General features: G+C 39.1%; 1 protein-coding gene across 5 annotated transcripts in view; it reads right to left on the bottom strand.

Moving 5' to 3' along the window:
* Positions 1-8,551: 8,551 nt before the first annotated feature.
* Positions 8,552-22,675, bottom strand: part of ENPP2 (ectonucleotide pyrophosphatase/phosphodiesterase 2) — a 96,998-nt gene continuing 82,874 nt past the window's right edge. Inside the window, exons 20-26 of one of the 5 annotated variants that reach the window (XM_025050162.1) lie at positions 22,148-22,222; positions 20,687-20,823; positions 19,556-19,691; positions 18,795-18,872; positions 15,530-15,662; positions 14,014-14,170; positions 8,552-9,160 (exon numbers count right to left, since the gene is read on the bottom strand). In XM_025050162.1, the coding sequence (XP_024905930.1) occupies positions 8,990-9,160; positions 14,014-14,170; positions 15,530-15,662; positions 18,795-18,872; positions 19,556-19,691; positions 20,687-20,823; positions 22,148-22,222 (887 nt within the window). In that variant the 3' untranslated portion in view covers positions 8,552-8,989. The remainder of the gene's footprint in view (positions 9,161-14,013; positions 14,171-15,529; positions 15,663-18,794; positions 18,873-19,555; positions 19,692-20,686; positions 20,824-22,147; positions 22,223-22,675) is intronic. The other 4 variants (XM_025050164.1, XM_025050163.1, XM_006916592.3 and 1 more) reach the window with 4 other exon arrangements.

Raw genomic sequence — 22,675 nt, 5'->3', positions numbered from 1 at the left:
CAAAAGAAGACTTCGAGAAGACTAGAAGAAAAAGAAAAAAAAAATGCTGACTTACATCTTGTAGATAGAAATCTTTCCATTTCAAGGTCAGAAATTATTCATTTTAACATGTGAACATAGCTATTATTAGAGCTAAGGTATTACAGAATGAAAACTGCTCAAGTCCTCTTCACAGCTTCTTGACTGCCCAGCTCTTACTGACCCAAACCCGTCAGCTTCTGGTCGCCCCTAGTAGAAATCCAACTTGAGTGAGAGGGTAAGATATGTTACTGTCCCACAACTTGTGGAAGCCAAGACCTTTAATAAACTAAACTAACCCAAGTCCAGAAGCTCAGTTTGTGGAAAGGAGAGGTAGTTAGAACAGAAAACAAGTGTTTTTCTGTCAGCACATACTCAAACATCATTAGTTGTTAATAATATTTCAAATATATTGATGTGATCATGGAGCGATGTGAAAGCAAGACTTGGAGACACAGGAAATGTGACGGAAGGGAACATTTTTAATGCGAGAGTTCACTCAACACCGAAGCATATGCCACAGTCCCCCAGCTGGCCACACCCCCAGGCTCTAGTCCCTGGATAGCTTTGCTTTTTGGAGCCTGAAAGGAAATGCCATAAAGTCATCTGCTGTTTCCTGATCCTCAGGGGACTGCAAGTCTTTGGAGCTCTCCCTCAAGCCACTCTCCTTTGTCTTATCTCAGGTACTACACAGGAAAGAAAGGCACATTTTCAGTAAGTAATCCCAAGCATGACTCATCCACTGCACATCCCTTTTCCTGGCCATATGAAAGCTACATTTCCATTATTATTATTAATAATAAAAATTGTTCAGGAACCAAAGATTGTTGAATTCAGTAGAGCTCATTTTGCCCTCAAATACTTGGACTTTTGTCAGTATGAGGGTGGTCAAAGACAAATTGGCACGTTTATATTCAGATCTCATAAAACGATGTAGATCTTTTTGGATAAAACTGACCAGTAAATACAAAGTCATGCTTTACCCAGATTCAGAGCAATAGGACTATTTCTTGTGTCAACAGATATACAGTGAGTCCTCACTTAACATCATCTATAAGTTCTGTTACTTTAAGCCAAACGTACAATGAAACCAATTTTATCATAGGCTAATTGATATAAACAAGAGTTAAGTTCCTTCAGAATCTCATTAATGTTATAAGGAAACAAAGTTGAACTAAATAACCTTATCTGAGGGCCTGCCCTGCGTGATGTGACTTTGTAAACAGCCACAGAGAGCTGTTTACTAAGTATGGTCTTGACTGGACTGAGCTTTACTTGTGCTTTTACTGAGTGTAAAAAAGAAAAGAGATCAGACTCCACCTCCACTCTCATTTACAAACCCCAGTTTGGAAAAAAAGCAGAGTTAAAATGCTTTTTCACTACGGAAAAAAATCTTTTCTTTCTGATGTTAAAGGACAGAATTTAAATCATCTTCCCTTCACATTCCCCTCCAAAAAACCCCAAGCTGGTGTGAAACTCACCAACCAACTTCTTACTAGGAGATGACAGCTCATCTCTTCCACACTCAGTATAGCTGGAGGAGAAGGAGCCTTAGGTCAAGATTGAGAACTGGATCTGGCCTTGAATAGATGTTTCTTGGGACCCTAGCTCTGCCACAGACCCATGATCTCAGGCAAGACTTAACTTGCTAAACTTTAGCTTCCTCATCTATAACATGGGCCCACTAACATACATAAGTTATGGGCTTTTGGGTGACCCAATTTGTCCCAATGAGCCTGAGAACTATCCCAGGGTTACAAGTGAAAGTCCTCTGTCCTAGGAACCCCCTCATTCCCAGGACAGTGCGCCACGCTATATTTTGTGAGTATTTAATGTGAAGATACCTATGAAGTGCTGCATACAGTGTGTGGAACTTAAGTTCTCGAAATATCAATATGATTAGTATGTACTTCCATTGCCAGAGCCGTGGGTGTTCTTTTCCATGGAGATAGCAAATATTCATTGAGCCAGTCATAATACTAGGTGCTGTATGTTCATTACCCCTCATTTTCACAAATATCCAAAGAGGTAGATATGACCGTGCTTATTTTACAAATGAGCTGGCCACAACGTGAGAAACATGTCCAAGAACTCTCCCATGGTGGAGCCCAGACCGGAACCCACATCTGATTTCAAAGCCCCAGAGTTTTCCTCATGTTGCAAAATCAAGTTTAAGTGAAAGAGGACAGCAGAGAAAAAGAACTTATTTGACCAAGTGAGAGACTAAGTCTTAGCAAACTGAGGGAACAGGACAAAAATAAATAAATAAATAAATAACTTCAGGGGTGTTTTCATGGCATGGAATGGATGCCATGATACGCTTTTCATTCCATGAAGCCAGAAATCGTAAGATGGGGGCTTCTGGATTGCCATTTTATCTTCACCTTAGCCTAGAGTTTCTTACCCATAATAACATTAAATGTCTCAGAGGGTGAAGAGAGAATACAGTTCATCAGCCACTCACCTATTACATCATGATAACCGAATCTATGCAAGGCACTATGCGAAGTTCTCCGAAAACAATTAACAAAACAAGGCCCTCCATTTTCGAGGTGGAGGAGATAAAAACATTAAAGTACAACACTGGCTGGAGTTATTACTCAGCTGGCATACAAAGCCCTAAGACAGGAAAGAGATGAAAGATTATTAAAGATTATTAAATTCGTTATTTAAAATGGCAATGCTCTTTGGATGGCAAAGCACTAATAGAAATGTAAAATAATGTAAACATAAGGTTATTGCAACCGGCTGATCATAGTTTGCCCAAGACTTTCCTGGTTTTACACCACAAGTCTTTCAATTCAGGGCATCTGATCATCCTACAAGTGGGCAAGTCAAATGCTCACAGGCCAGCGAAGCAGATTAATGTAGTAGGGTAAGTGTGAGAAAAAGAAAAGCACAAACACAGTAAAAAATGGCAATTTGTACATCACCTAGAGTGAGAAAGATAATGGGACAGGTAGCGATTTAGGACAGCAGTCACAGACTATAGCCTAAGGGTCAAACCTAGCTAGCCAAATGTTTCAGTCTACGCAACAGCTAAGAAGAGTTAAATTTTTTAGTGGTTGGGGGAAAATAATCTATAGAACAACAAAATTTCTTGAAGCATAAAAATGATATGAAATTCAATTGTCAGTGTCCACAAATACAGTTAATTGGAACAAAGCAAAGCCCATTCACTTACAGTAGTGATATGGTAGCTTCTGCACTATGAGGGCAGAACTGAGCACTTACAGGCTGTATGACAAAACCTTCTACAGAAAACATTTGCCCTGTTCTAGAGAAGGCAGCCAAACAGGCTTCTGCTGATTGCTGATGGGAACAATAGCCTACAAACAATGACAAAGTAAAAAATTATTTTAATGTTTGTAAGAGAGGCCAAAAATCTGGATTTTTATGTGAAACTTGTTGATTTTTAAGTTTTGGCATCTAATTTATTTTTTTAAATATCATGTGGGCAGAAACAAAGCCATCTGTGGTCTATATCCAAGCCTGCAGGCCACCATTTTGCAAAGTGTGATGTACATCATATGTTTTCCACTAAAGCTTATCCCAAGAGGTAATTATATTAATTAGATCCTTAATTTGAAGGCAAATCTATAACAGCTGACTCTTCATTCATCGATTGTTTTCAATTTAAAATTTGTTTACAGTTCAATTGCTTTACCCATTAGTGCCTTCCCGGGATCATAAATTCTTCTCAACATAAAATCTATAATAGATTTTACATCCTAAAAAGAACAAAATCCTCCCTCCATCACCGCCTCCTCCAGATATGGCCTATTTCTCCTATTTCCTGTTCCTTCAAAGGGCAGTCTCTCCTTACTGCCTCCAGTGTGGTCTCCCATTCTCTCCTCAGTCCACTGCAGCTTGGCTGCTGTTCAAACCACTTCATAAAATGTCCTTCCAGGAAGGTCCTAGATGACCACCTTATTGCAAAAGTCAATGGAGCCTTTCAAATTCCCGGCTAACTTCCCCCTGGCATTTGGCATCACTGACCACTTCCTCCATTTTGAAAGTGTCTTCATCTTTGGGTTTCACAATACTCTTTTTCCAGGTTCTCTCTTTATCTCTCAGGCTGCTCCTTCCATCATTTCTTTTTCTTGCCTCGATGTCATTTAACTAGTATTTATTGAACACCTGACATGTACCAAGCATGGTGCTGAGCATTTTCCTAATGTGGCTAGTATATATCTCACTCAAGAAATGAAACTTCATTTCCCTAAAACAAATTTCATTTCTAATCTATGCTTCCAGCTCATATGGCTCACATGATGATTTAATTCGGACTTTGCTGAGGCTCCCATCTTTCCCCTAGGGTCACACCAGAACCTGGTCAGTAGAAAAGGATGGGAGAAGTACAGCAGACATGTGTGTCTTCACTATGAATAGCTCCACGCCCCTTGAGGTTTGCCGACCTCCTGTTTCCAAGCCACGGCCAGGACCCCCGGGGGCCCTACACTGGTCATACAGCATATTCCAGAGTGTAACCACCTGCTCAGATCTCCAGGCTTCTCTCCACCTCTGAATCCCTGGAAAGGTCCTTTTCTCTCTTGTCACTACAAAGGCTCTTTCTTTTCACCTTTTCTGTGGATTCAGGTTTTCACAAAAGATAGGAAATTCATTAACTTCAGACCTTCTCTCAACCCCTACTCTGCAAAAACCCCAAAGCCAAGAAAACATTTTAACAGGGTACCTTCCTTGGTGGAAAGTGGAAATAAAAATGGAGGGAAAATTTTCCCAGCTTACGTTTCAGTGAGATTTCCAGCCATAATCCTTATGCCAACTCTGAGAAGCGGGTATTATCATCACTACTTTACAGATGAGGAAATTTAGACTTAAAGTTGCTCGAGGCCGTGGAACTGCCAATCTCCAGCTTTGAACCATTGCCTAATATGGCCTGTGTCCATGCCTCCGCCATGAAATGCTCGTGGTCTTCCTTCCCAGCATGTGGTGGCCAGTGCGGGGGTGGGTCTCAGGTGTTCAGCTGAACGCTAATCAGCACCTGAGGCTCTGCATGAGGAAACTACCTAAAGGCAAGGAAAGAACCACCTGAAGAACTGTGCCCAGAGCTCACACAGGGATTGACCTTCCACCTGTTCCCAATAGCCAGAGTGCAAAACTTCCTAAGGCAGGGGCGTCATAACCACTGACATTCCAATCGAAACTAGACATCGCTGCCAAAAGGGATCAAGGTCACACGCCGATAAAATTATGGCAGAGACTTTCAACTAGGCATAAGCATTCAGGAGGGACTGTGGGAGGAGCTAGGGTTTATGGGAGGCGTTCTCACACTGTCATCTGGAAAATCCTACAGGAAGAACACTGTGTTTCTGACAGAGCTCTCTGTCATAGTAACGGCCTCTCCCCTTAACTTCCTCGTCACCTCCATAAAGTATCTCCTCCATCTTTGGGTGAAAGGGGACAGCAGAGAGACTGAACTCATTTGACTAAGTGGGCAACTGAGTTTTAGCACACCGAGGGAACAGGACGAAACAACTTCAGGTCTCTGGCTGGGGTGTTTTCATGGCCCAGAGTGGGCCTACAGTTTTTTACCCATAATGATATTAACTGTCTCAGAGGGTGAAGAGAGAGTACGGTTCATCAGCCACTCGCCTATCACATCATGATAATCAAATCTGTGCAAAGCATCATGCGAAGTTCCCTGAAAATAATGAAGAAAAAAACAAGATCCTCCGTCGCCATGTGCACTTGTGGTTCGCAATCCTTTTTCCAAAATAAATCCTTTGGTGATGGATTACTTAGTCAATTATGTTTTTATGGTCGACAAGGCTTCCTAGAAATGCACCCCCCCCACCACCAAAAATAAATAAATAAATGCAGCCCAAGCGGGAGCTAGTACTTTTTGTTGGGCCACCAGCAGTGCTCAATTTGCCCCAGCAAATAGAAGTCAAATGTCTTATTCCTCACTGTCCTACACAGCCTCTCTGCTCAAAGCCATGGGATTCCCACTGCTTTACCACTTCCCATCCACAAGGCAGCCCGGTCCTGACTCAGCAGAGAGACAGTGAGAGACAGATGAAGTATGAGGAACACAAACAGGAGGAATCATCCAGACTTAGTTCACAGCCACCCTCTTCCCAACCACCACTAGGAATAATGAGAACTGGAAATTGGAGGCTCCCGAGGAGTTATGCAAACCCCATGGGCATCAAACATTACTTTTCTTCAGAGATTAAAAAAAAAAAAAAAAAGTCAACTCTCCTAAAAACCATTCAGAATGTTTTCGCCCTTGGGAAACTCTGCGGCTGCTTTCCTGGTTTACACTGTTGACAATGAGCTCATTTTAGAGAGGCAGTTTCTGAATCCATCCACCAGAACAAGACCACCATGCTAGCAAGCAGTTGGCAACTAACTCAATGAAAGCATGAATGGACCAAGGTCTCGATATATATATTAAAAAAAAAAAAAAAAGACACACAGAAGACAAATACCCCCAAAGTCTTCCAGACCTCATTTTAACAGAGTCCCTGTCCATTCAGAGACTTTCATAAATAACCCCACAATTAATGACATGTGTTTATCTGCAAAGCCACTCACCTGAAATATACAGTGGCTGATGTTCTCTCTGGGTATGAAGTTTATTTATGAGAAAATTAAGGGAAGACTTGACCTAAGGATAAAAATAGAGTAGCAGCACTCAACTAAATTTGCCACTGCTCTCCCCAAAAGCCTTGGGCGTAACCTATTTTGAAAAGAGTTCAATCTGAGGTGATATAGCTAAGCAAGGAGCTTGCAACTCTTAAGAAAAATAGAACTACCCCTTTCTCCTTGTAATTCTATTGTCAGGAGACAGAACTATAGCATCTAATAGGTGGACCCTCTCTTACCAGGTGTATTCTACATAGAATTATATCTAGAGCATACTATGTAATTATTGCATAGCAAAGTTGATACAAACTTTGATTCTGAAATCGTAGATTCTGTCACACCGCTGCTGGAGAATTCTCGATTATTTTCCATTGCACTTAGCATGGAATTCAAATACGTCTGTGGCCCCTACAAGGATCTAGTGACCTGTCCTCTACCTACCCGGCCACTGCATTCAGGCACACCTATTTTCTTTCAGACCATCACACATTCCAAGATCTTTCCAACCCCAGTCCTTGGCCATGCTCTCCCTTCTTGTCCCTATTCTTCTTGAGGCCAGCTCTTCTTATCCTCCAAGTCTTGGTGGTAATGTCATCTACAAGGCTCTTCCCTTTCCACCTTCTTGTCACTCTGTGACTGTTTAATTATCTCAAAGCACATATAGCCAACTAAACTATAGAGATATTTGACGAGGTCTCTTTCTCCCATTAAAGTGCAAGCTCTATGACATCAAGAGCCATGTTCTATCCCAATGGCAAGTATAGGTACTGGCATAGAGCAGCTGCTCAATGAAACATTACTATTAAATAAAGAACGGTCATATTCTGATTCAGCTCTACCATACTTTCACCCTACCGCAAACTACAAAGCCTAATTCAAGCATTCTTCTCCATTCCCGTCATTCTTCCCCTTTCCATAAAATCTTCCTTGAGCTTCTCACTTCTGTTTAGAGATAAGGCATATGAAGTGCCAGAGGCATGCCTAGAACAGTGACTGCTTGATAAATAAAGTTACCATTAATATTACCAAATTCGCTTCTCCCAACACATTCCTGTAGCTGTTCCCCAAACATCGGTTTTTCCCTTACTACCTTCATGATTTCATGGATAATACTATCCAACCTATGTTTGTTGTTTTTTATTTGACACAATATATTCCTTCTTACACAAATTTATTTTTAAAAGAAAATTAATGGAAACTTAAAGCCCATTTCACCGACCGTAAAAGGGACAACCATAAAAATTAACATAATGAAAACAAAATAATATTAGCAACTGCTATAGGTATGAAAACAGTAAGGTTAGTCTTTCCCAATGACACAATCGGGAAGACTGAAATTGTTTGAATGACTTCCTTACTCCATGATTCATTATTATTTAAAGCCATGACTGTGTCCATATGAAATCATCCTACCTACCAGTTGGAGCCTTCTGTCATTTTGCATTACGACTAGCACTTTTTACTTGGCATTTCTTATCTACCTTGATTTGTTAATTACACTTTTTATGTCTACATCTCATCCCATTTAGTTCTCTTTTATCCTCCATGGTTCTTAAGTTGGTACCTTATACAAAATATGTATCTTTAAAGCTATCTTAGTTGAGTCTAATACTTAGAGCTTTGAACCAACTTGATCAAAAGAAACTATTCTTCCAAACTTCAAAATATTTTTCAAAAGATAGGTGAGATTGGGTATTCAAGAGTTCTGGTTTCCATTTCCCTCTGGCCTTCTGATTTCCCAAAGATATGGACCTAAACTATCCCAACCAGGCCACAGTAGTTAAATACGATGGACGCTCCTTTGGCTGTGTGAACTACATTCAACTAGGAAGAGGGCCCCACACAGAATGTATGCCTTTCATGCATGAATACACAAAAAGCAAACTCTAATTCATAAGTGAAATAAAGGCAGAAAAAAAAAAAAACAGAAAAAAACTGAATGTGTGATTTATTATGTTTAAGATTGGTCTATAAGGCTTAAATATGTCTGTCATAATTAACAGTAAATGAATGCAACTTTACAAAATCAGTATTTCAATACAGTACAGGACTAAATGTGGTGACTGTGCATTGAAAAATTAATATTTCCTCAATGCAAATATCAAATTTGCAGCACCATTTAGAAGCTCCCACTACAAATGCAAGCTGCAGTATTTATCACAAGCTCTACGCAGAACACAAGACTACCTAAATCAAGCATTAGAGAAAAACAGTGGAGTCATTCAGGCGTAATATGTCAGATTTGGTACAGGATTAAAATACTAACTTTTTTTTAATGTCCTGGTTTCAAATTAATAAATACAAAACAATATAAAAATATACACCAGTTGACAAGACTGTACTGCAGATGATCAGAAAGTTAAATCTCGCTCTCATATGTATGCAGGTATGTCTTTAGGGCCAGAATTTCTGGATAGCTGCGGCTGGTCTTTCGAAAGAAATCCAGACTGGTGAGATGTTCGATGTCCCGCACCCGAGCTGTGTGCATCTTAATGAGTTCTTCTACCCATTTTGACTCATCCTCTGAGCTCTGCAATGGAAACAGAAAACAATAAGAGGCAGGATTTTCCAGAGCAGTTCTCCGAATGGTCAATTTTCTCCATCAATGACCTCTGCACCCTCCAGCACCCAGAGCCAATGAGGGCTATTTCTCCCTGGCCCTCCTGCCACTCAGCCACGACCCTGTCGTAATGTGCCACATAGACCTACCCTTGGCTGTAAACATTTTCAACAGCAATTCACTATACCAAACAAACAAGACATGCGGTGTGAAAGGGCATTTGACTCAAGAGGTTCTCGGAACATAAATCAAAATTAGGAAAACCAAAGGTCCTAGAAAATTCAGTACTTCGTTTCTTTTCTCCACTGTAAAATTGCAATCTTGAGCACAGAGCACAAGCAATTAGGAACGCTCTTCTGCCTCCCTGGGAAAGCGAAGAGCTTGTGCCCAATGCACAAAATTATGCGTGTGCATTCCTAGTCTTTCGGATGAACCCGTTACACCAACATCATCATCTATCAGATTTCAATGAATTGATATTTGGATAATGAGTTTGACTTGAAACAGCTCAGTGATACTCCTGACGTTTTGGAGGCCCAGGAGGCCTGGATTAGGATGGTGGCTCTACCACTTCTGGGCTATGAGACTTCGGTCAAGCTCCTTGACCCTCTAGGTTTCAGTTTCTCCTTCGGTTCACAAAGATAATAATCCTTATTGCTGCAGCTCCTTAGGAGGTAGAAAGAAGAAGAGGAAAGAAGAAGGGGGATACAAGGTAAAGTAAGGAAACACCAACACAGGAAAAAAGAAAGAAACTCTCCTTCTTCTGTCTCAGCTACTTGCCAAGAACTGCTTCAATGGCACACATCCCAGATGAAGGACATTCGGGTGTCCCACACCAAACAATCTATTTCATGTCTCGGTTGAAACTAAAAAGCAACTCAGGTGAATCAGTCCTTTCCATTTTAAAAATATCTTCTTTCACTTTTGAAGTCGAAAGAAAGAATGAGACCTGTGGGCACTGAGAATTATGGGGAATTGCCTACCTTCGTTAGTAGACATGAAGCAGGCAGGTCTTTGAAAATAATTTTATTCCCAAATGCCCCCTAAATTATAATGGCTCCCAAAAATCTTTCTACAAGCTGAAGGGTGGCTGCATGTCCCAGGGCTGAGAACATTCAGACAAGCCCCCATCCAGCTCTTTTCCCGCTAGTGGTCTCAATGAACTACCCACCAAAGCCCAAGAACCTGCAATGGATTTTCTCGGAAAGCTCCAACCCACACAGTCCTGGACAGGGAGCTACAGCAGCTTGTGCCAGTGCTAAATATGTACCATGAGGGTGTTGGTTCAGGAAACTGATGCCTGGTCATCCTAGGCAAAATGAAGAAATGGGAAGAAATTGCTTTGGAGGCTGGAGAAGTAAGGATTTTAACCCTCCATGCCCCACCCTTCTAACCCAAGCTAACCGAGATCTCTGCGATTCACAGGAAAGGAACGACCTAAATATAACTCTACCCACAACGGTACTGACCAATCCTCAGTGTGACCATATAATTAACGAAGTAGGAGGTCTCCAAACCTCTCAGGACCCCCTCAGAGTAAGCAGAGTAAGCATGAAGCTATATTTTAGGAGAATTTTCATATTCAACTCACTTATTTGATTTTCAACGGAAAGTCTAATTTTTCCTTTGTAAATGCAACATTTGAATGTGTGGACAAGAGGTGAAAAGGTTTTTCATAATTTAAATAACGGTCAGCTGGGATTATAAGAATTCAGGGGGAAATCTGTCTTTTTCTATTTCTTTATTTGGGAAATGATTTGCCAAACTCATTTGAGGGACAGTCTCTCCTGGTTTTCACATGCTAAAATCTAGTGAGCAATTAGTCACCAGGAAATACTGGCCGTGCTACATGTGAAAAAAAAATATGTCTTCTGCCTGATGTTGACTGGCAATCTATGGAAGTATTTGCTGAGGGAGACTCTAGTGTCAAATGCAAAATGAATAAAATTCAAATAAAAGTCCATGTGCACCAAGGGAGGTAGGAAAGGAAAAGCTTTCAGAGTAAACAACTTAGAACATTAATACAAACAAAAGCACAATCCATGAACTTCTTTCTTGCTATGGGAATTTACTCTTCACCCGCTTTTTCTCCCTGACTTTTTCCCAATTGAGTTTGTGAATTCAAGTCCCTTCAGTTTTAAAGGGAATTTCAAAGCAAGGACAGGTTTCTACGTAGATAGGGGGGTTCTTCAGTAAGAAGCATGCTGCCCATGAACTCTATACGAAATACCTCTAAGCTCTCTGTAGACTCAGGAACCAGGAAGGAGAGGAAGATACATTAGTGAATTTCATTTGTCAGGTGAAAACTCTATGGTGACTACAGAACTGCTTTGACCTGAATTTGGAACATTTTCAAACTGTCCCATCACCAAGCCCCCTAACAACAGAGAAACCTTGAACGTGTATTGAACGTGTACTCCCTAGGAATCTCAGTATACCTTAAATGGACTATTAGGAATCAAATGCTCTTTGTAGTCTCTGCTTTACCTTAAGAATGCATGGCAATTTTGAATTTCACTCCATAACATATGTGTTTATTTTTCTGCAAAAATTTTATTTCCTCACAAGTTTTTAGGAAAACTGAAGTTCAAATAAAGTATATTACGTACCAACACAGAGGCATTACATCCCCCAGTACAGCATTTGTTACTCTTGTGATTACAAATAGTCAAGATTGAAAAAAATCAGACAAAAAAAGTTGTGACCCATATGATTTCACTCATATGCGGGATATAAAACTGAAAGCAACAAACGAACAAGACGAAAACTTATAGACAGACAGCAGTTTAGTGGTTACCGGAGGGAAAGGGGAGGAGGGGAGGAGGTAGAAAAGGATAAAGGGGGTCAAGTATAAGGAGAGGGAAGGAAATTTAACTTTGGGTGGTGAACACACAATGCAATATACTGGTGATGAATTATTGAATTGTACACTTGAACCTATATAATTTTATTAACCAATGTCATTCCAATAAATTTAACTTTTAAAAATGTAAAAAAAAAATTGAGGTTAAGCCCATAAATTGTCTTACTGATGTCTTCTCCACTTCCCATTCAATTCTTTATAAGATCTTATTGATCTTTTTGGTATAGTATTGCTGCCTTCTACCCTTCCCTTTACGCTTCTAAGATTGCAAACCCAGCCTTAGTTGTTACCTCAATTCTGTGCATCTTGCCAAAGCCCTTTAAGTATCATGTTTGATCTCCTCCAATGCACATTTATCTCCCCAAAGGGAAGCCTAAAATGTTGCTCTTATGCTTAAACATTTTCCATGGCTTTCTAATGCCTGAGTGATAAGAAAAAATTGCTCAGGCCCCACTATGGAAACCTGATCAGTTTAAAGAGGATAGGCTTTTGGAGTCAGAAGCTTTGAATCTAAAGTTCTGCTCTCGTACTAACTAACCAGGCAACCATGTAACACTTTCTCTTTATTCAGTATAGGTTTCTCAATAGGTTTAAAAAAAAAAGGTGCGGGTATAGGAAGAATATATATACCTGCCTCATAGAGTAATTACATGATTAGAAATAATATATGTAGAGGACCTGTGCAGTACTTGGGGGATAGGGGTCACACATATTCCATAAATGGTCACAACCACTACAACTACTGCTACTGTGAATATTATTACTAGTTCTTTTATTTTAAATTTGATTTCAAGCAGCTTCTAAAACCTTATCTCCCTCTATTACCCTCATTTCCAATATTCTGGCCAAACATAATTAGCTTTCTCGGCCATATTTCAATTTTCTTTTTTTCCCCCCACAATCCCTATTTTGCCTTGGATATTCACAGCCTCCATCTTCACCTATAACTGAAGCCATAGCCCCAGAGCTACCTTGCCCAGGAAGCCGATGACTTTCATCGAAGCTATTCTTACAGCGCTTCACTTTTTAGCAATTTCCGTACCTGTTTCATTCGCTCCCTGCCACTGAAAGCTGCCTAAATAGTGACTAATTAGCACACTATTGCTTCTCCCAGAGTACCTTACACAATCTGGGAATTTGAGTAGCGCTTGTTGACTAAGAATCCTCTTTGTAGATTTTATCCCTGCTCCTTCTGTTAAATGAAACAAAAGCATAAAGACTATTACTTCTAACATTGCCTTGGAGCTCAGACTTTCCACCACATTAAAGAGACCTGGAGTACTTGTGTGATCTGTACCTGAGTGCAGAATTAGTTCAGGGTCGGGAGCCCATAGCAAGGCTCCTGTCTACCTGCCTGGGGCGCCTCATCCTGCCATCCTGCCTCCACGTAGGAAAAAGTGAATCGGGAGTCATCTGTGCTATTTGAGAATGGGGCTACCTGTTATATATGCCCTCATAACTAGTAGCAAATGAAAATCTGATTTATAAAGCATATATTTCTCTGTGTCTTCTTACATGTTATTCTTACAGAAATTTCCAAACATCCACAAAAGTAGAGAGAATAATAGAATGAGCTCCCATGAATTCTTACCTAGTTTCAACGATTATCAAAATGTTGCTACTTTCCTCTTTCTTTTTATTAAATCTATATGTCTTTTGCAAAACTAAAAACATTTGGGCACTTTTATCATTTACCAAAATTGAACACATGAATAGAACTATGTTAAATGCTCACACACACACACACACACACACTCTTACACTGGACAATAAAAAGCCATTAAAACACACATTTCCCAAGTATTAAGTAAAGTTTTGTTTGGGTCCTTTGTTCTTTCCCCTTGGCTGTGTAATTCAAATGTCTTATAATAAGTGTGCTCTGCTTTAACAGTAGGAATATAAGTTGAGAAATAAAGATGAGTTATGGAAGCAAATCCTAAAGGACTCTTTTTGAACTCACATTGCAGCTCTCTTCGTTGTCAGGTCTGTGAGGAAGAATGAATGAGGAGACAGAGAGGGGGCCGTCACACTTGTCCGCAGGCTGAGTGAAATCCAGGCAGCTGGTGATGATACTGTAGTAGTGAGTTGGAACAGGAATAGAACTGCCTTCCACGTACCTGAAACAGGAAGGTCGAATAAAATTATAACTGATGCGGGAGGTTTCTTTTTTAAGTGATGACCAATGAATATTGCCTAGGTCCTTAAAATTCGTTCCCACTCAGTCATTTTTCTCTTCTAAGCACTAGTTCAATTCCGAATCTTTGAACATGTTTTTGCTGCCTGAAATCGTCCTCTCTCAATCTGGTAGAGTGAAAAAGATATTTCAAGGAAAGAAAACAGCCCAAAATAAGACTTGGATGCCGGTTATGATTACTAGATCAATGTAGTAGAAACGTAAGGCTGGAAGAGTCAACAAAAGCCAAATTATGGAGGGTTCGGAGTGCCGAGTTGTGGAGTTTGGGCATGACTGTTTAGACAGCAACACTCCCCTGAAGGTTTCCATGCTAGGGAATGTCAGTATGAGATTCCTGTTTTAGGGAGACAACTTCATCATAGAGTTGTGTAAAACAGACCAGAGACAGGAGACACTGAAGCTAGGGCGAGTACAGCCCTTTCAGCGAGAGCCTGAACGGAGTACAGAGATTTCACATACTGGAGAAAATACTAAAGACTGAGTGCTAGCGATGAGCTGGAGGTATAAAAAAGTATTTCCCAGTAGAAAAAAGTACAAAAATCACAATTCCTCACCTGGTTTTCTATTCTCTTAATTTTAATCATTTTCAAAATATTGAAATTGTGATTGAGCTAACATAATTTTGGCTAAAAACTACAATGGCCAGCAATAAAATAAATGTACAATTAAGATGAAATTTCTCTTATGAATGACTGAAAAGGAAATAAGATAACTTCTGTTGTATTAGTTATCTGTATAGAAAAAATTAAACCCTCATATTTTATGCTGCTCTGATCATTCCATGCATGTATAAAATTAAATGATGACATTAAGAATTTGTTGTATTTTTATCCTCTCGCCTTTTCCATCAGAGTGTAAGGTCCTTGTGAACACAGTGTTTTTACTCCAACAGCCAAAGTCTATATGCAATTTCCTATTGAGATGTACCAACTCAAAAAATCTAAGGGATTCTAAAAGGCCCCCAAATAATGAAGATTAGGTGAAAATTACCATCTTCCCACAGAAGTGTTGTTAAACAATAAATGACAATCTTTTTAAAAAATCATTTGATACATTATCTTTCCTGGAATGGAAGAGTGCATTTATTTGCCACAAAATCTAATTCCCTTTCAACCACCAATGTCACGCTTCATCAAAAGTCTAAAAGAATCACAAGGAGATTCAAAGAGCAAAAGATTGAAGAGGTATCAGCTCTTCTTCAGCACATGAATGTTTGAGAAAATAGTCTTGAGTGAGATCTTGGAATTTAAAAACGCACATTGATTGGAAATGAAAAGCTTACTGTTTGATTTTGTCTTGTGTGTCATGTAAGCCATCGTAGTCATAGTCAAAAATTGGTCCACTTATCACATTAACTCCATTCCTTTCTGAAGCATATTTCTTCACCAACACCCTTTGGAAATAATTCCAGACTCCTGTGCAAAGACAAAATTAGTTCCTCATGAACAAAACTCCTTGCTTGGGCCAAATTCTCTCTCGGATGCATTCTACAAGCCAAATGTCACAAGCCAAGAAACAATAGCACTGTAGTGATTCTTGAGTAGGATCCATCCTAAAGCAGCAGCTGTGTGTGTGTGTGTCATTTGTGAGCCAGAAAAGAGAAAGAGATGGAGACATTAGTTGGGGAGTTTACCCTAGCCCAGTAAGTCGGGGAAGGATTTACGAATGAAGTAACTGAGCTGAGAACTGAAGGATATGTGGGTATTTCCTAGGTGAAGAGGTAGAGATAGGGCATTCCACGCAGGGGGAACAGAATGTACGAAAGAGGAAGTACGGCATTTGTGAGAAATTGAAAAAAGGCTTTAATCTTTTTTCCCCTTCATTATCTCATAGATATGCTGATTCCCCAGATTACGTTTCTAGACCTGACAGAGCTCTAGACATGCTTATTCAACCACCCATCTCATGTTCCACTTGAATACCTAGGAATCATGGAGAGCAAAAATTATCCATACGGAATTCTTGATTTTCCTTCTTAACCTTGCTCCAACTTTTGGCTTCTCCATCATAGTTAATGGCACTCGCACTCACCTAGATATTCAGGTCAAAATCCTCTGAGTCATCCCTGACTTCTCTTCTTACTTCATACACATGTGAACCGCGCCACCTCCAAAATACATTTCAGTCATGCAATCTAACCACTTCTCACCATTTTTACTGTGTTCACTCTGTTCTAAGTTACGATCCTCTCCGATATGAACTACTACAAAAGACTACTTCCTGGGCTCCCTGTAAGAAACTCTTACTTCCTGTAGCCCATGCCCTGTACAGTAGCCAAATAGATTCTTTACATCATAAATTTCTGTAATATACTCCCCCAACACCCATTTCTAACACTCCAGATGATTTCTCATTGTAAGGGATTAGAATATAATCCCAACTTTTCACTGTGCCCCCCCGTCCCCCACCTCCCTGGCTTTACTTCCTACCCTTTTTCCCTCAGACAGATGGCTTTCTTCCTGTCCCCACCGTAGCCAAACTTGTTTCCAACTAAGCTTTTGCATTTGTTCTTCCTTTTGCCTGGAAAACTCACATCCTGATCTGTGTATGTCAGGTTTCTCCTCTGTTACTGACTTCCCAGTTCTCAAGGTCACCCGCTGGAGAAGACTTAATTGTCTACTCTAGCTCCAATTTATATTATGGCCAATCAGAGGAGCAGGATGGAATAAAGGAGAAAGGCAAAAGAAGGGAATAAAAGAAGAGGACAGAAAAGGCAAACAATGAGTTGATTTTGATATGTTAGATTCAACTTCCTGTGCTCTATCCAACATGGGTGTTATGAGGTTCAAGTGTTATCGCCTCTTACCTCCCCTTAGTAAAAAGTACTTGGCCATTTTTCTTGTAGTATTTGAACTGCTCTTTATAGATACTCTACCCTGAATGAGAAAGAACAGGCCACCAAAGCCAAAATGTTATGCATAATTATTTGCAATAAAGAAAGGACAGTGAGAGAGAAGTTCAAATGTTAACTTAAGCATAAAAACTGGAGAGGAAAGGAGGGAAAGAAACAACAATGAGAACAGTCAAAAGGCCCAACCCACAGAGAGGCAGCATGTGAAAAGCCATCTCCTAGTGAAGAAGAGTGAGCCCTCTGTGTAAGGCCTTCTGCCACGCCAGCCTCAGGGCGGCACTGACTGTTTCCTGTATTACTGCTTGGTCATAAGGCATCCGTGAAGAATAAAAAATCCAGGAAATCCTGATTTGTGGAAATTAAATGAAGCTGCATTTCATGCAATATTATGGCAAATGTATCTATGTGGCTTTCTGAAACATTTCGCAATTGGGCCTGAGAAGAAACCAGGAAACCTCCTTCTAGGAGCATACTTTAATTTTTCACTCAAGGTAATGAATCCTACCTTTGAATAAACCTCTATTTACTACCCTAGGACATCAAATAAATATTTTTTTCCTCTAAACCATGCTGGCCATTTCACCAATGTTAAATTGGGAAGGACTGCCACTCCAGATGACACTCTACAATCATTTGCTCCTATGAATCCTATTTTTGAGACTTTATTTCAGCCCTGAGAGGCCTGTAACACAGCCCAAGTCTCCTTTACCAAGTAGGTAGAGGTACCTCTTTTTCCTATCTTCCCTATAAGCATATAGGTTTGCTCACTCTATGAACTAAAGGGAAGCAAAGCCACCACTCCTTAATGCTTTCTCTATGTTTGACTACATGGATGGATGGATGGATGGATGGATGGATGGATGGATGGATGGATGGATGGATGGGTGAATGAATGGATTCTTTGTTATCAGAAATAGAAAACAAATTGTTTTGGCCACTGGAAAATTAAATCATAAACCTATATATAAACCACAGATATCATGCAATCAACTCTTAATTTTACAAATGAGAGTTTAAATGGCATTTCTATAATCATGTAGCTAGAGGTCACACTCCTGGGACTAGAATTGGCCCGGGGCTCATTGTGCCTGTACCATTCATAGCATCACTATCAACCACAAATATTTATGTCATGTACAAAGAAATTATGAGTGTTCAAAGAAACCAAGATAATTTGCACAGCTCTAAAACTAATTTAATACTCAGATGATTCAGAAAGCCATCGAGCTCTTACGGGAGTTTCAGGGTCAACATTTGAAATTCATCATTGCCATCATCACCCGAAAGGAGGGAAGTGCTAGTAGCTTTTATTATACCATCCAATAAGTAAATATGGATGCTGTTGAAGGTCAAGTCGGCCTCCGAAATACAGAAAAGACCCTTTTTAACCAGTCATACAATGAACATTGAAATAAAGGGAACACCAGATTGTATAGAAAACACAAACTTGGTTTAGTTCATGATCTGGGTCATTTCTTGTGATTAATTTCATAATTATAAACAATGGATGAAGAATCTGACAGCTGTCCTCACAGATTCATAATTTGAACTAACAGTAGATGATTTACATGAAAGGTCTTCAAAAATTAAAAAGGTTAAATACAAAAAGTCGTACCGAGGAAGAAAAGGTAAGTAGCAAATTTAGAAATGTTTTTTTTTTTTCATCAACAGTTTACTACGTAAATATTGGACTTACGTTTGAAAGCAGGATACATTGGGACCATATTGGTTACAAGGAATGTATCATATTTAGCTTCTGGTGAAGAGCTCAGATCTAAACATTAAGAAAACAGTGTCGTTACTTACCCAAACCTCTAACAATTAAAAAAAAATCAGTCTTCTAAAATGATCCAAAAATCAGTCTTCTAAAATGATCCAAACCGATCTACTTTTTTATTCCTACTCAAGCCTTCCTTTAAATAGAATTTCCTACTTCCCCTCCCACTCAATTTCTTTCTTTCACTCAATAGTTCTCTCTCAAAAAATTTTTACGATGCCTTTTCTTCCTACCTAGTCTTGGGTCTAATAAATATTATGGAAATAAGTATTTGATTTCACTAGTGTAATTTTGGACATTAAAAAATGTCATCAAAGTAATGAGAGATAATTAAAGGGTTTCATGTATTCTTAAGAGGTCACCTGTATGGTATTATTTAAACGATTCATGTCTTAATAATTTACCATTTCACTTTCAGATTCTCAATTAATGATGTGAAGGGTGCAAAGAATATTCCCTTGCACTTTAGAAATCCCCTGGAGAAGAGAATTTATAAAAGCTGGTCTCTTTTCTGGCCAGTTTTGGAAGGATCCCATAGACGTTTATCTCTTCGATCTCTGGAGCACTCATTTTGAAGAAAACCTGCAAACCACTTGGTCCTAAATACCAAGTTGCACACTCTAGACGCTACGAAATTACATCCCTCTAAGATGATCAGATCCTGATACTCTATAACTTACAAGGAGGGAAGAGGAATCCATAGGACATCTGTTTATCATTTTTGTAGGCTAAACAGCTCTGACTGAAACTCGGAGAGACACGGACATCAGGCCGGACGCAATTGGTCAAGTGCTCGGGGATGCCAGAGACCTCAGCCTGCATAGTGAGTCAGAGGTATTCAGTAGCGTCATTGCAAAGACAATGTCAAACCAACAGGGAAATACTGAAACCAGAATCAAAACCCCTCTAGCTTTTACTATAGCTCATATTCTCACATTCTGACTCCTTAAAAAAATTTTTCAAAAAGGCCTCAGTTTTAAATACGGTAAGCCAGTAATTTTCAAACTCTTATTTTTCTTTAGCAGCAGAACTCTCTTGATAAAGTCTTAAATAAAGCAATATAGAAAGCAGAATATAAAGCAGAAATCCCATTGTTGAAATAATGAATAGAATTCTAGAGAAGACAAAAAAATAACACTCTGAGAAATTATATAGACATTTTTATGTATATAAAAAGAAAGACTGCATGCATATTGCATGTGCCAGTGCATACACACATGCATACAGCACACATTAACAAGAAGCTGTGTTTGGGGTAAGGGAAGTACTCATTTGCATTCAGAAATTAAAAACACATTCCCAACTGCCAAACGATTTTTTCTAACTCTTGATAGAAACTTACCTATCTCATTTTCATCAAAACTGAAACTCCAACATGAAGCTTTTATTAAAAAACAGATAGGATGCTGATAGTGGGGGCAGGGAGGTTATGTTGCATGTCGGGGGTGGGGGTATATGGGAACTCTGTGTCCTTTTCACTTTATTTTGCTATGAACCTAAAACCGCTCTGAAAATTAAAGTCTATTAAAACTAACAAACGAATCTTGGTGGGCTCTATAACTATTGGCCAATACCAAGCAGAGCAAAAGAAACTAGAAAAATTACTAGGAGCCTTTCAATATTTCACATATTACCATGAAGTTATTACACCATGGAATAAAATTTAGTTTAAAATATCATGCAATAGATCCAACATTGAATATTTTTAATCAGGAAAAATTAAAATCTTTTCTAAGACAAAATTCTGTTAAGCAAGCAATTATTATATTAACACATCAAGAATTTTTATAAAACTCAGTTTTCTCAACGACCTGTTTGGAAACAGTGTATGATGTCCACAGTGGCATCAGGAATATTTCGCTATAACCGCTTTCAAAGTCAGTATGATATAAAATATCATATCTAGTCCGATAGAGCACTGCAGGCCGTCCATAGAGGAGGTGTCTCTCTAGGAAAGAAAAAATAAACTGTGTTAAAACACGAATTAACCTTTATATCAAATGTTAAATATTGGAAGAGAGTCCAGTTGTCCAAAATTTGCTTGTTTACTTATTAATAATGTAGAGCTCCTTCTCCTTAATTTAATCAAGTTAGTTTTCCTAATACTTTTGTGGTTTATCTGATCACTTAAGCATGGGTCAAAGCTTACAGTTACCAAAACTATAATGTAAATGTCATACTTATTTTAATGCCTTTTTTCAGTTATAAAGAATTTTAATCTGTATAGGGGGGAAAAATATGATTAGTAAATTTTGAAAGGGTTCAGCTGAATGAGAAGTCAATAGGATTGATTTTTGTAGAATTCATTTGACTCCTGAAAAGGTTCATCAAATTAACCGATGATTTAATTAAGAGGAAGGCACCCTTTGATCATTAGTTGCAAACAGCAACTCAAATATGCATTACTTCAGCATAAACAGTGAGTAGTAATGAGCATTTAAAGTAAGCAGCTTTGTCACACAGAGGAAAACTCTTTAAGTAGGAACTTAAAGGAACATGTATAGATAAAATATATTAGAATTCAAGAGTGTCATTTAAATACAGAAGAGGGGAGGTCTCCAGTTACCAAAGAACTCAGTTAAGACCCCAGAATGTAGATCCAGACCTCCAAGAGAAAGCTCTCCTTTTAGGAAAAATAAAAGATCTGAAACCTTACTCTTGTAAGAAGAGATGGGAGTTTAGTGTGTAAACTTTCATTCCACACCCACAATAAATGGCTGGAGCTTGACCTGCCCGTTTTGGATAGGCTAAAGTCAGAACTTCCATAGATTCTTGGAAATTGGGGTCCTACAGACCAAAATATTTAAAGATTGAGGTATTGATAATGCACAATTAGGCAATGCACAATTCCCTAAGTGATAATCAAAAAAATTTTTTATGATTATTTTTATTAGAGAAAATCAGTTCTGGCAATCACTTATTAAATTATTTATACATGTTGCTTTAATTAAAGTATTACTATTCTATGCAAGTAACAGAGGAAACTCTTCGTAGAATAATTTGCAAGACCCTCCCCAAGTAGAACTGCAGATTTGAGGCAAGGCGGCCCACACTGGTACAGCACAAGCCTGTCTGGGTAGTTTGGCTTCAGCACTGCAGTAAATGCCTTGGTTAAGCTGCCAAATTTGGGGACCCATCCCTAAGAATCAGAACATAATATGATAACATTATATAAAAGAAATATAATGAACAAATAAAAAGCCAGCAAATCATAACAGTAGTACTTGGGGCAGTAAACCAAGTGAGACTTTCCTTTGAAACTCAAACCAAACCTTTTCTAGGTTCAAAATTTCCATTAACGTTTTCCTGGTTTTCATTTTTGTTGCCTCTGAACTTCCTGGTTTCAGCTGGAAGCAGAAGTATCAAAATTCTTTGAGAAGCTATTCTCTTTTTATCGTTCAAGTTTTAATGCTTACCAAACACATTCTTCCAAATTCAAATGCAAACCTAGCATCTAATCTATTCCATGAAGGGACAACAGAACAGCAGCCATATTTCTCCATGCAATACCCCTCTTCAGAGCAGCCACCAAACAATAATCTTGGACAATCTATAGACTCCACCAACTCTGTCTTCCCCTCTAGTCCTCCTCATTTATTGGCATCAGTACAGTCCCCACAGAACATGTGACGCTAAGCCAGGTGGACCCCACATCCCAGTGTATGCCTGTCACCCTAGCATAATTGTTAAGAGTGCCTCTTTCCATACTCAAAAATAGATGGCAAATAAAATGATCACATAGTTCAGCCCTCGTGGAAGAGACACGAGGAGAGGAAGTGAGGGGACAAAAGTGGAAGAGA

The sequence above is a fragment of the Pteropus alecto genome, unplaced genomic scaffold (genome assembly GCF_000325575.1).
Source record: "Pteropus alecto unplaced genomic scaffold, ASM32557v1 scaffold164, whole genome shotgun sequence".
NCBI lineage: Eukaryota > Metazoa > Chordata > Mammalia > Chiroptera > Pteropodidae > Pteropus > Pteropus alecto.
This window is presented reverse-complemented; position numbering and strand designations above follow the sequence as displayed.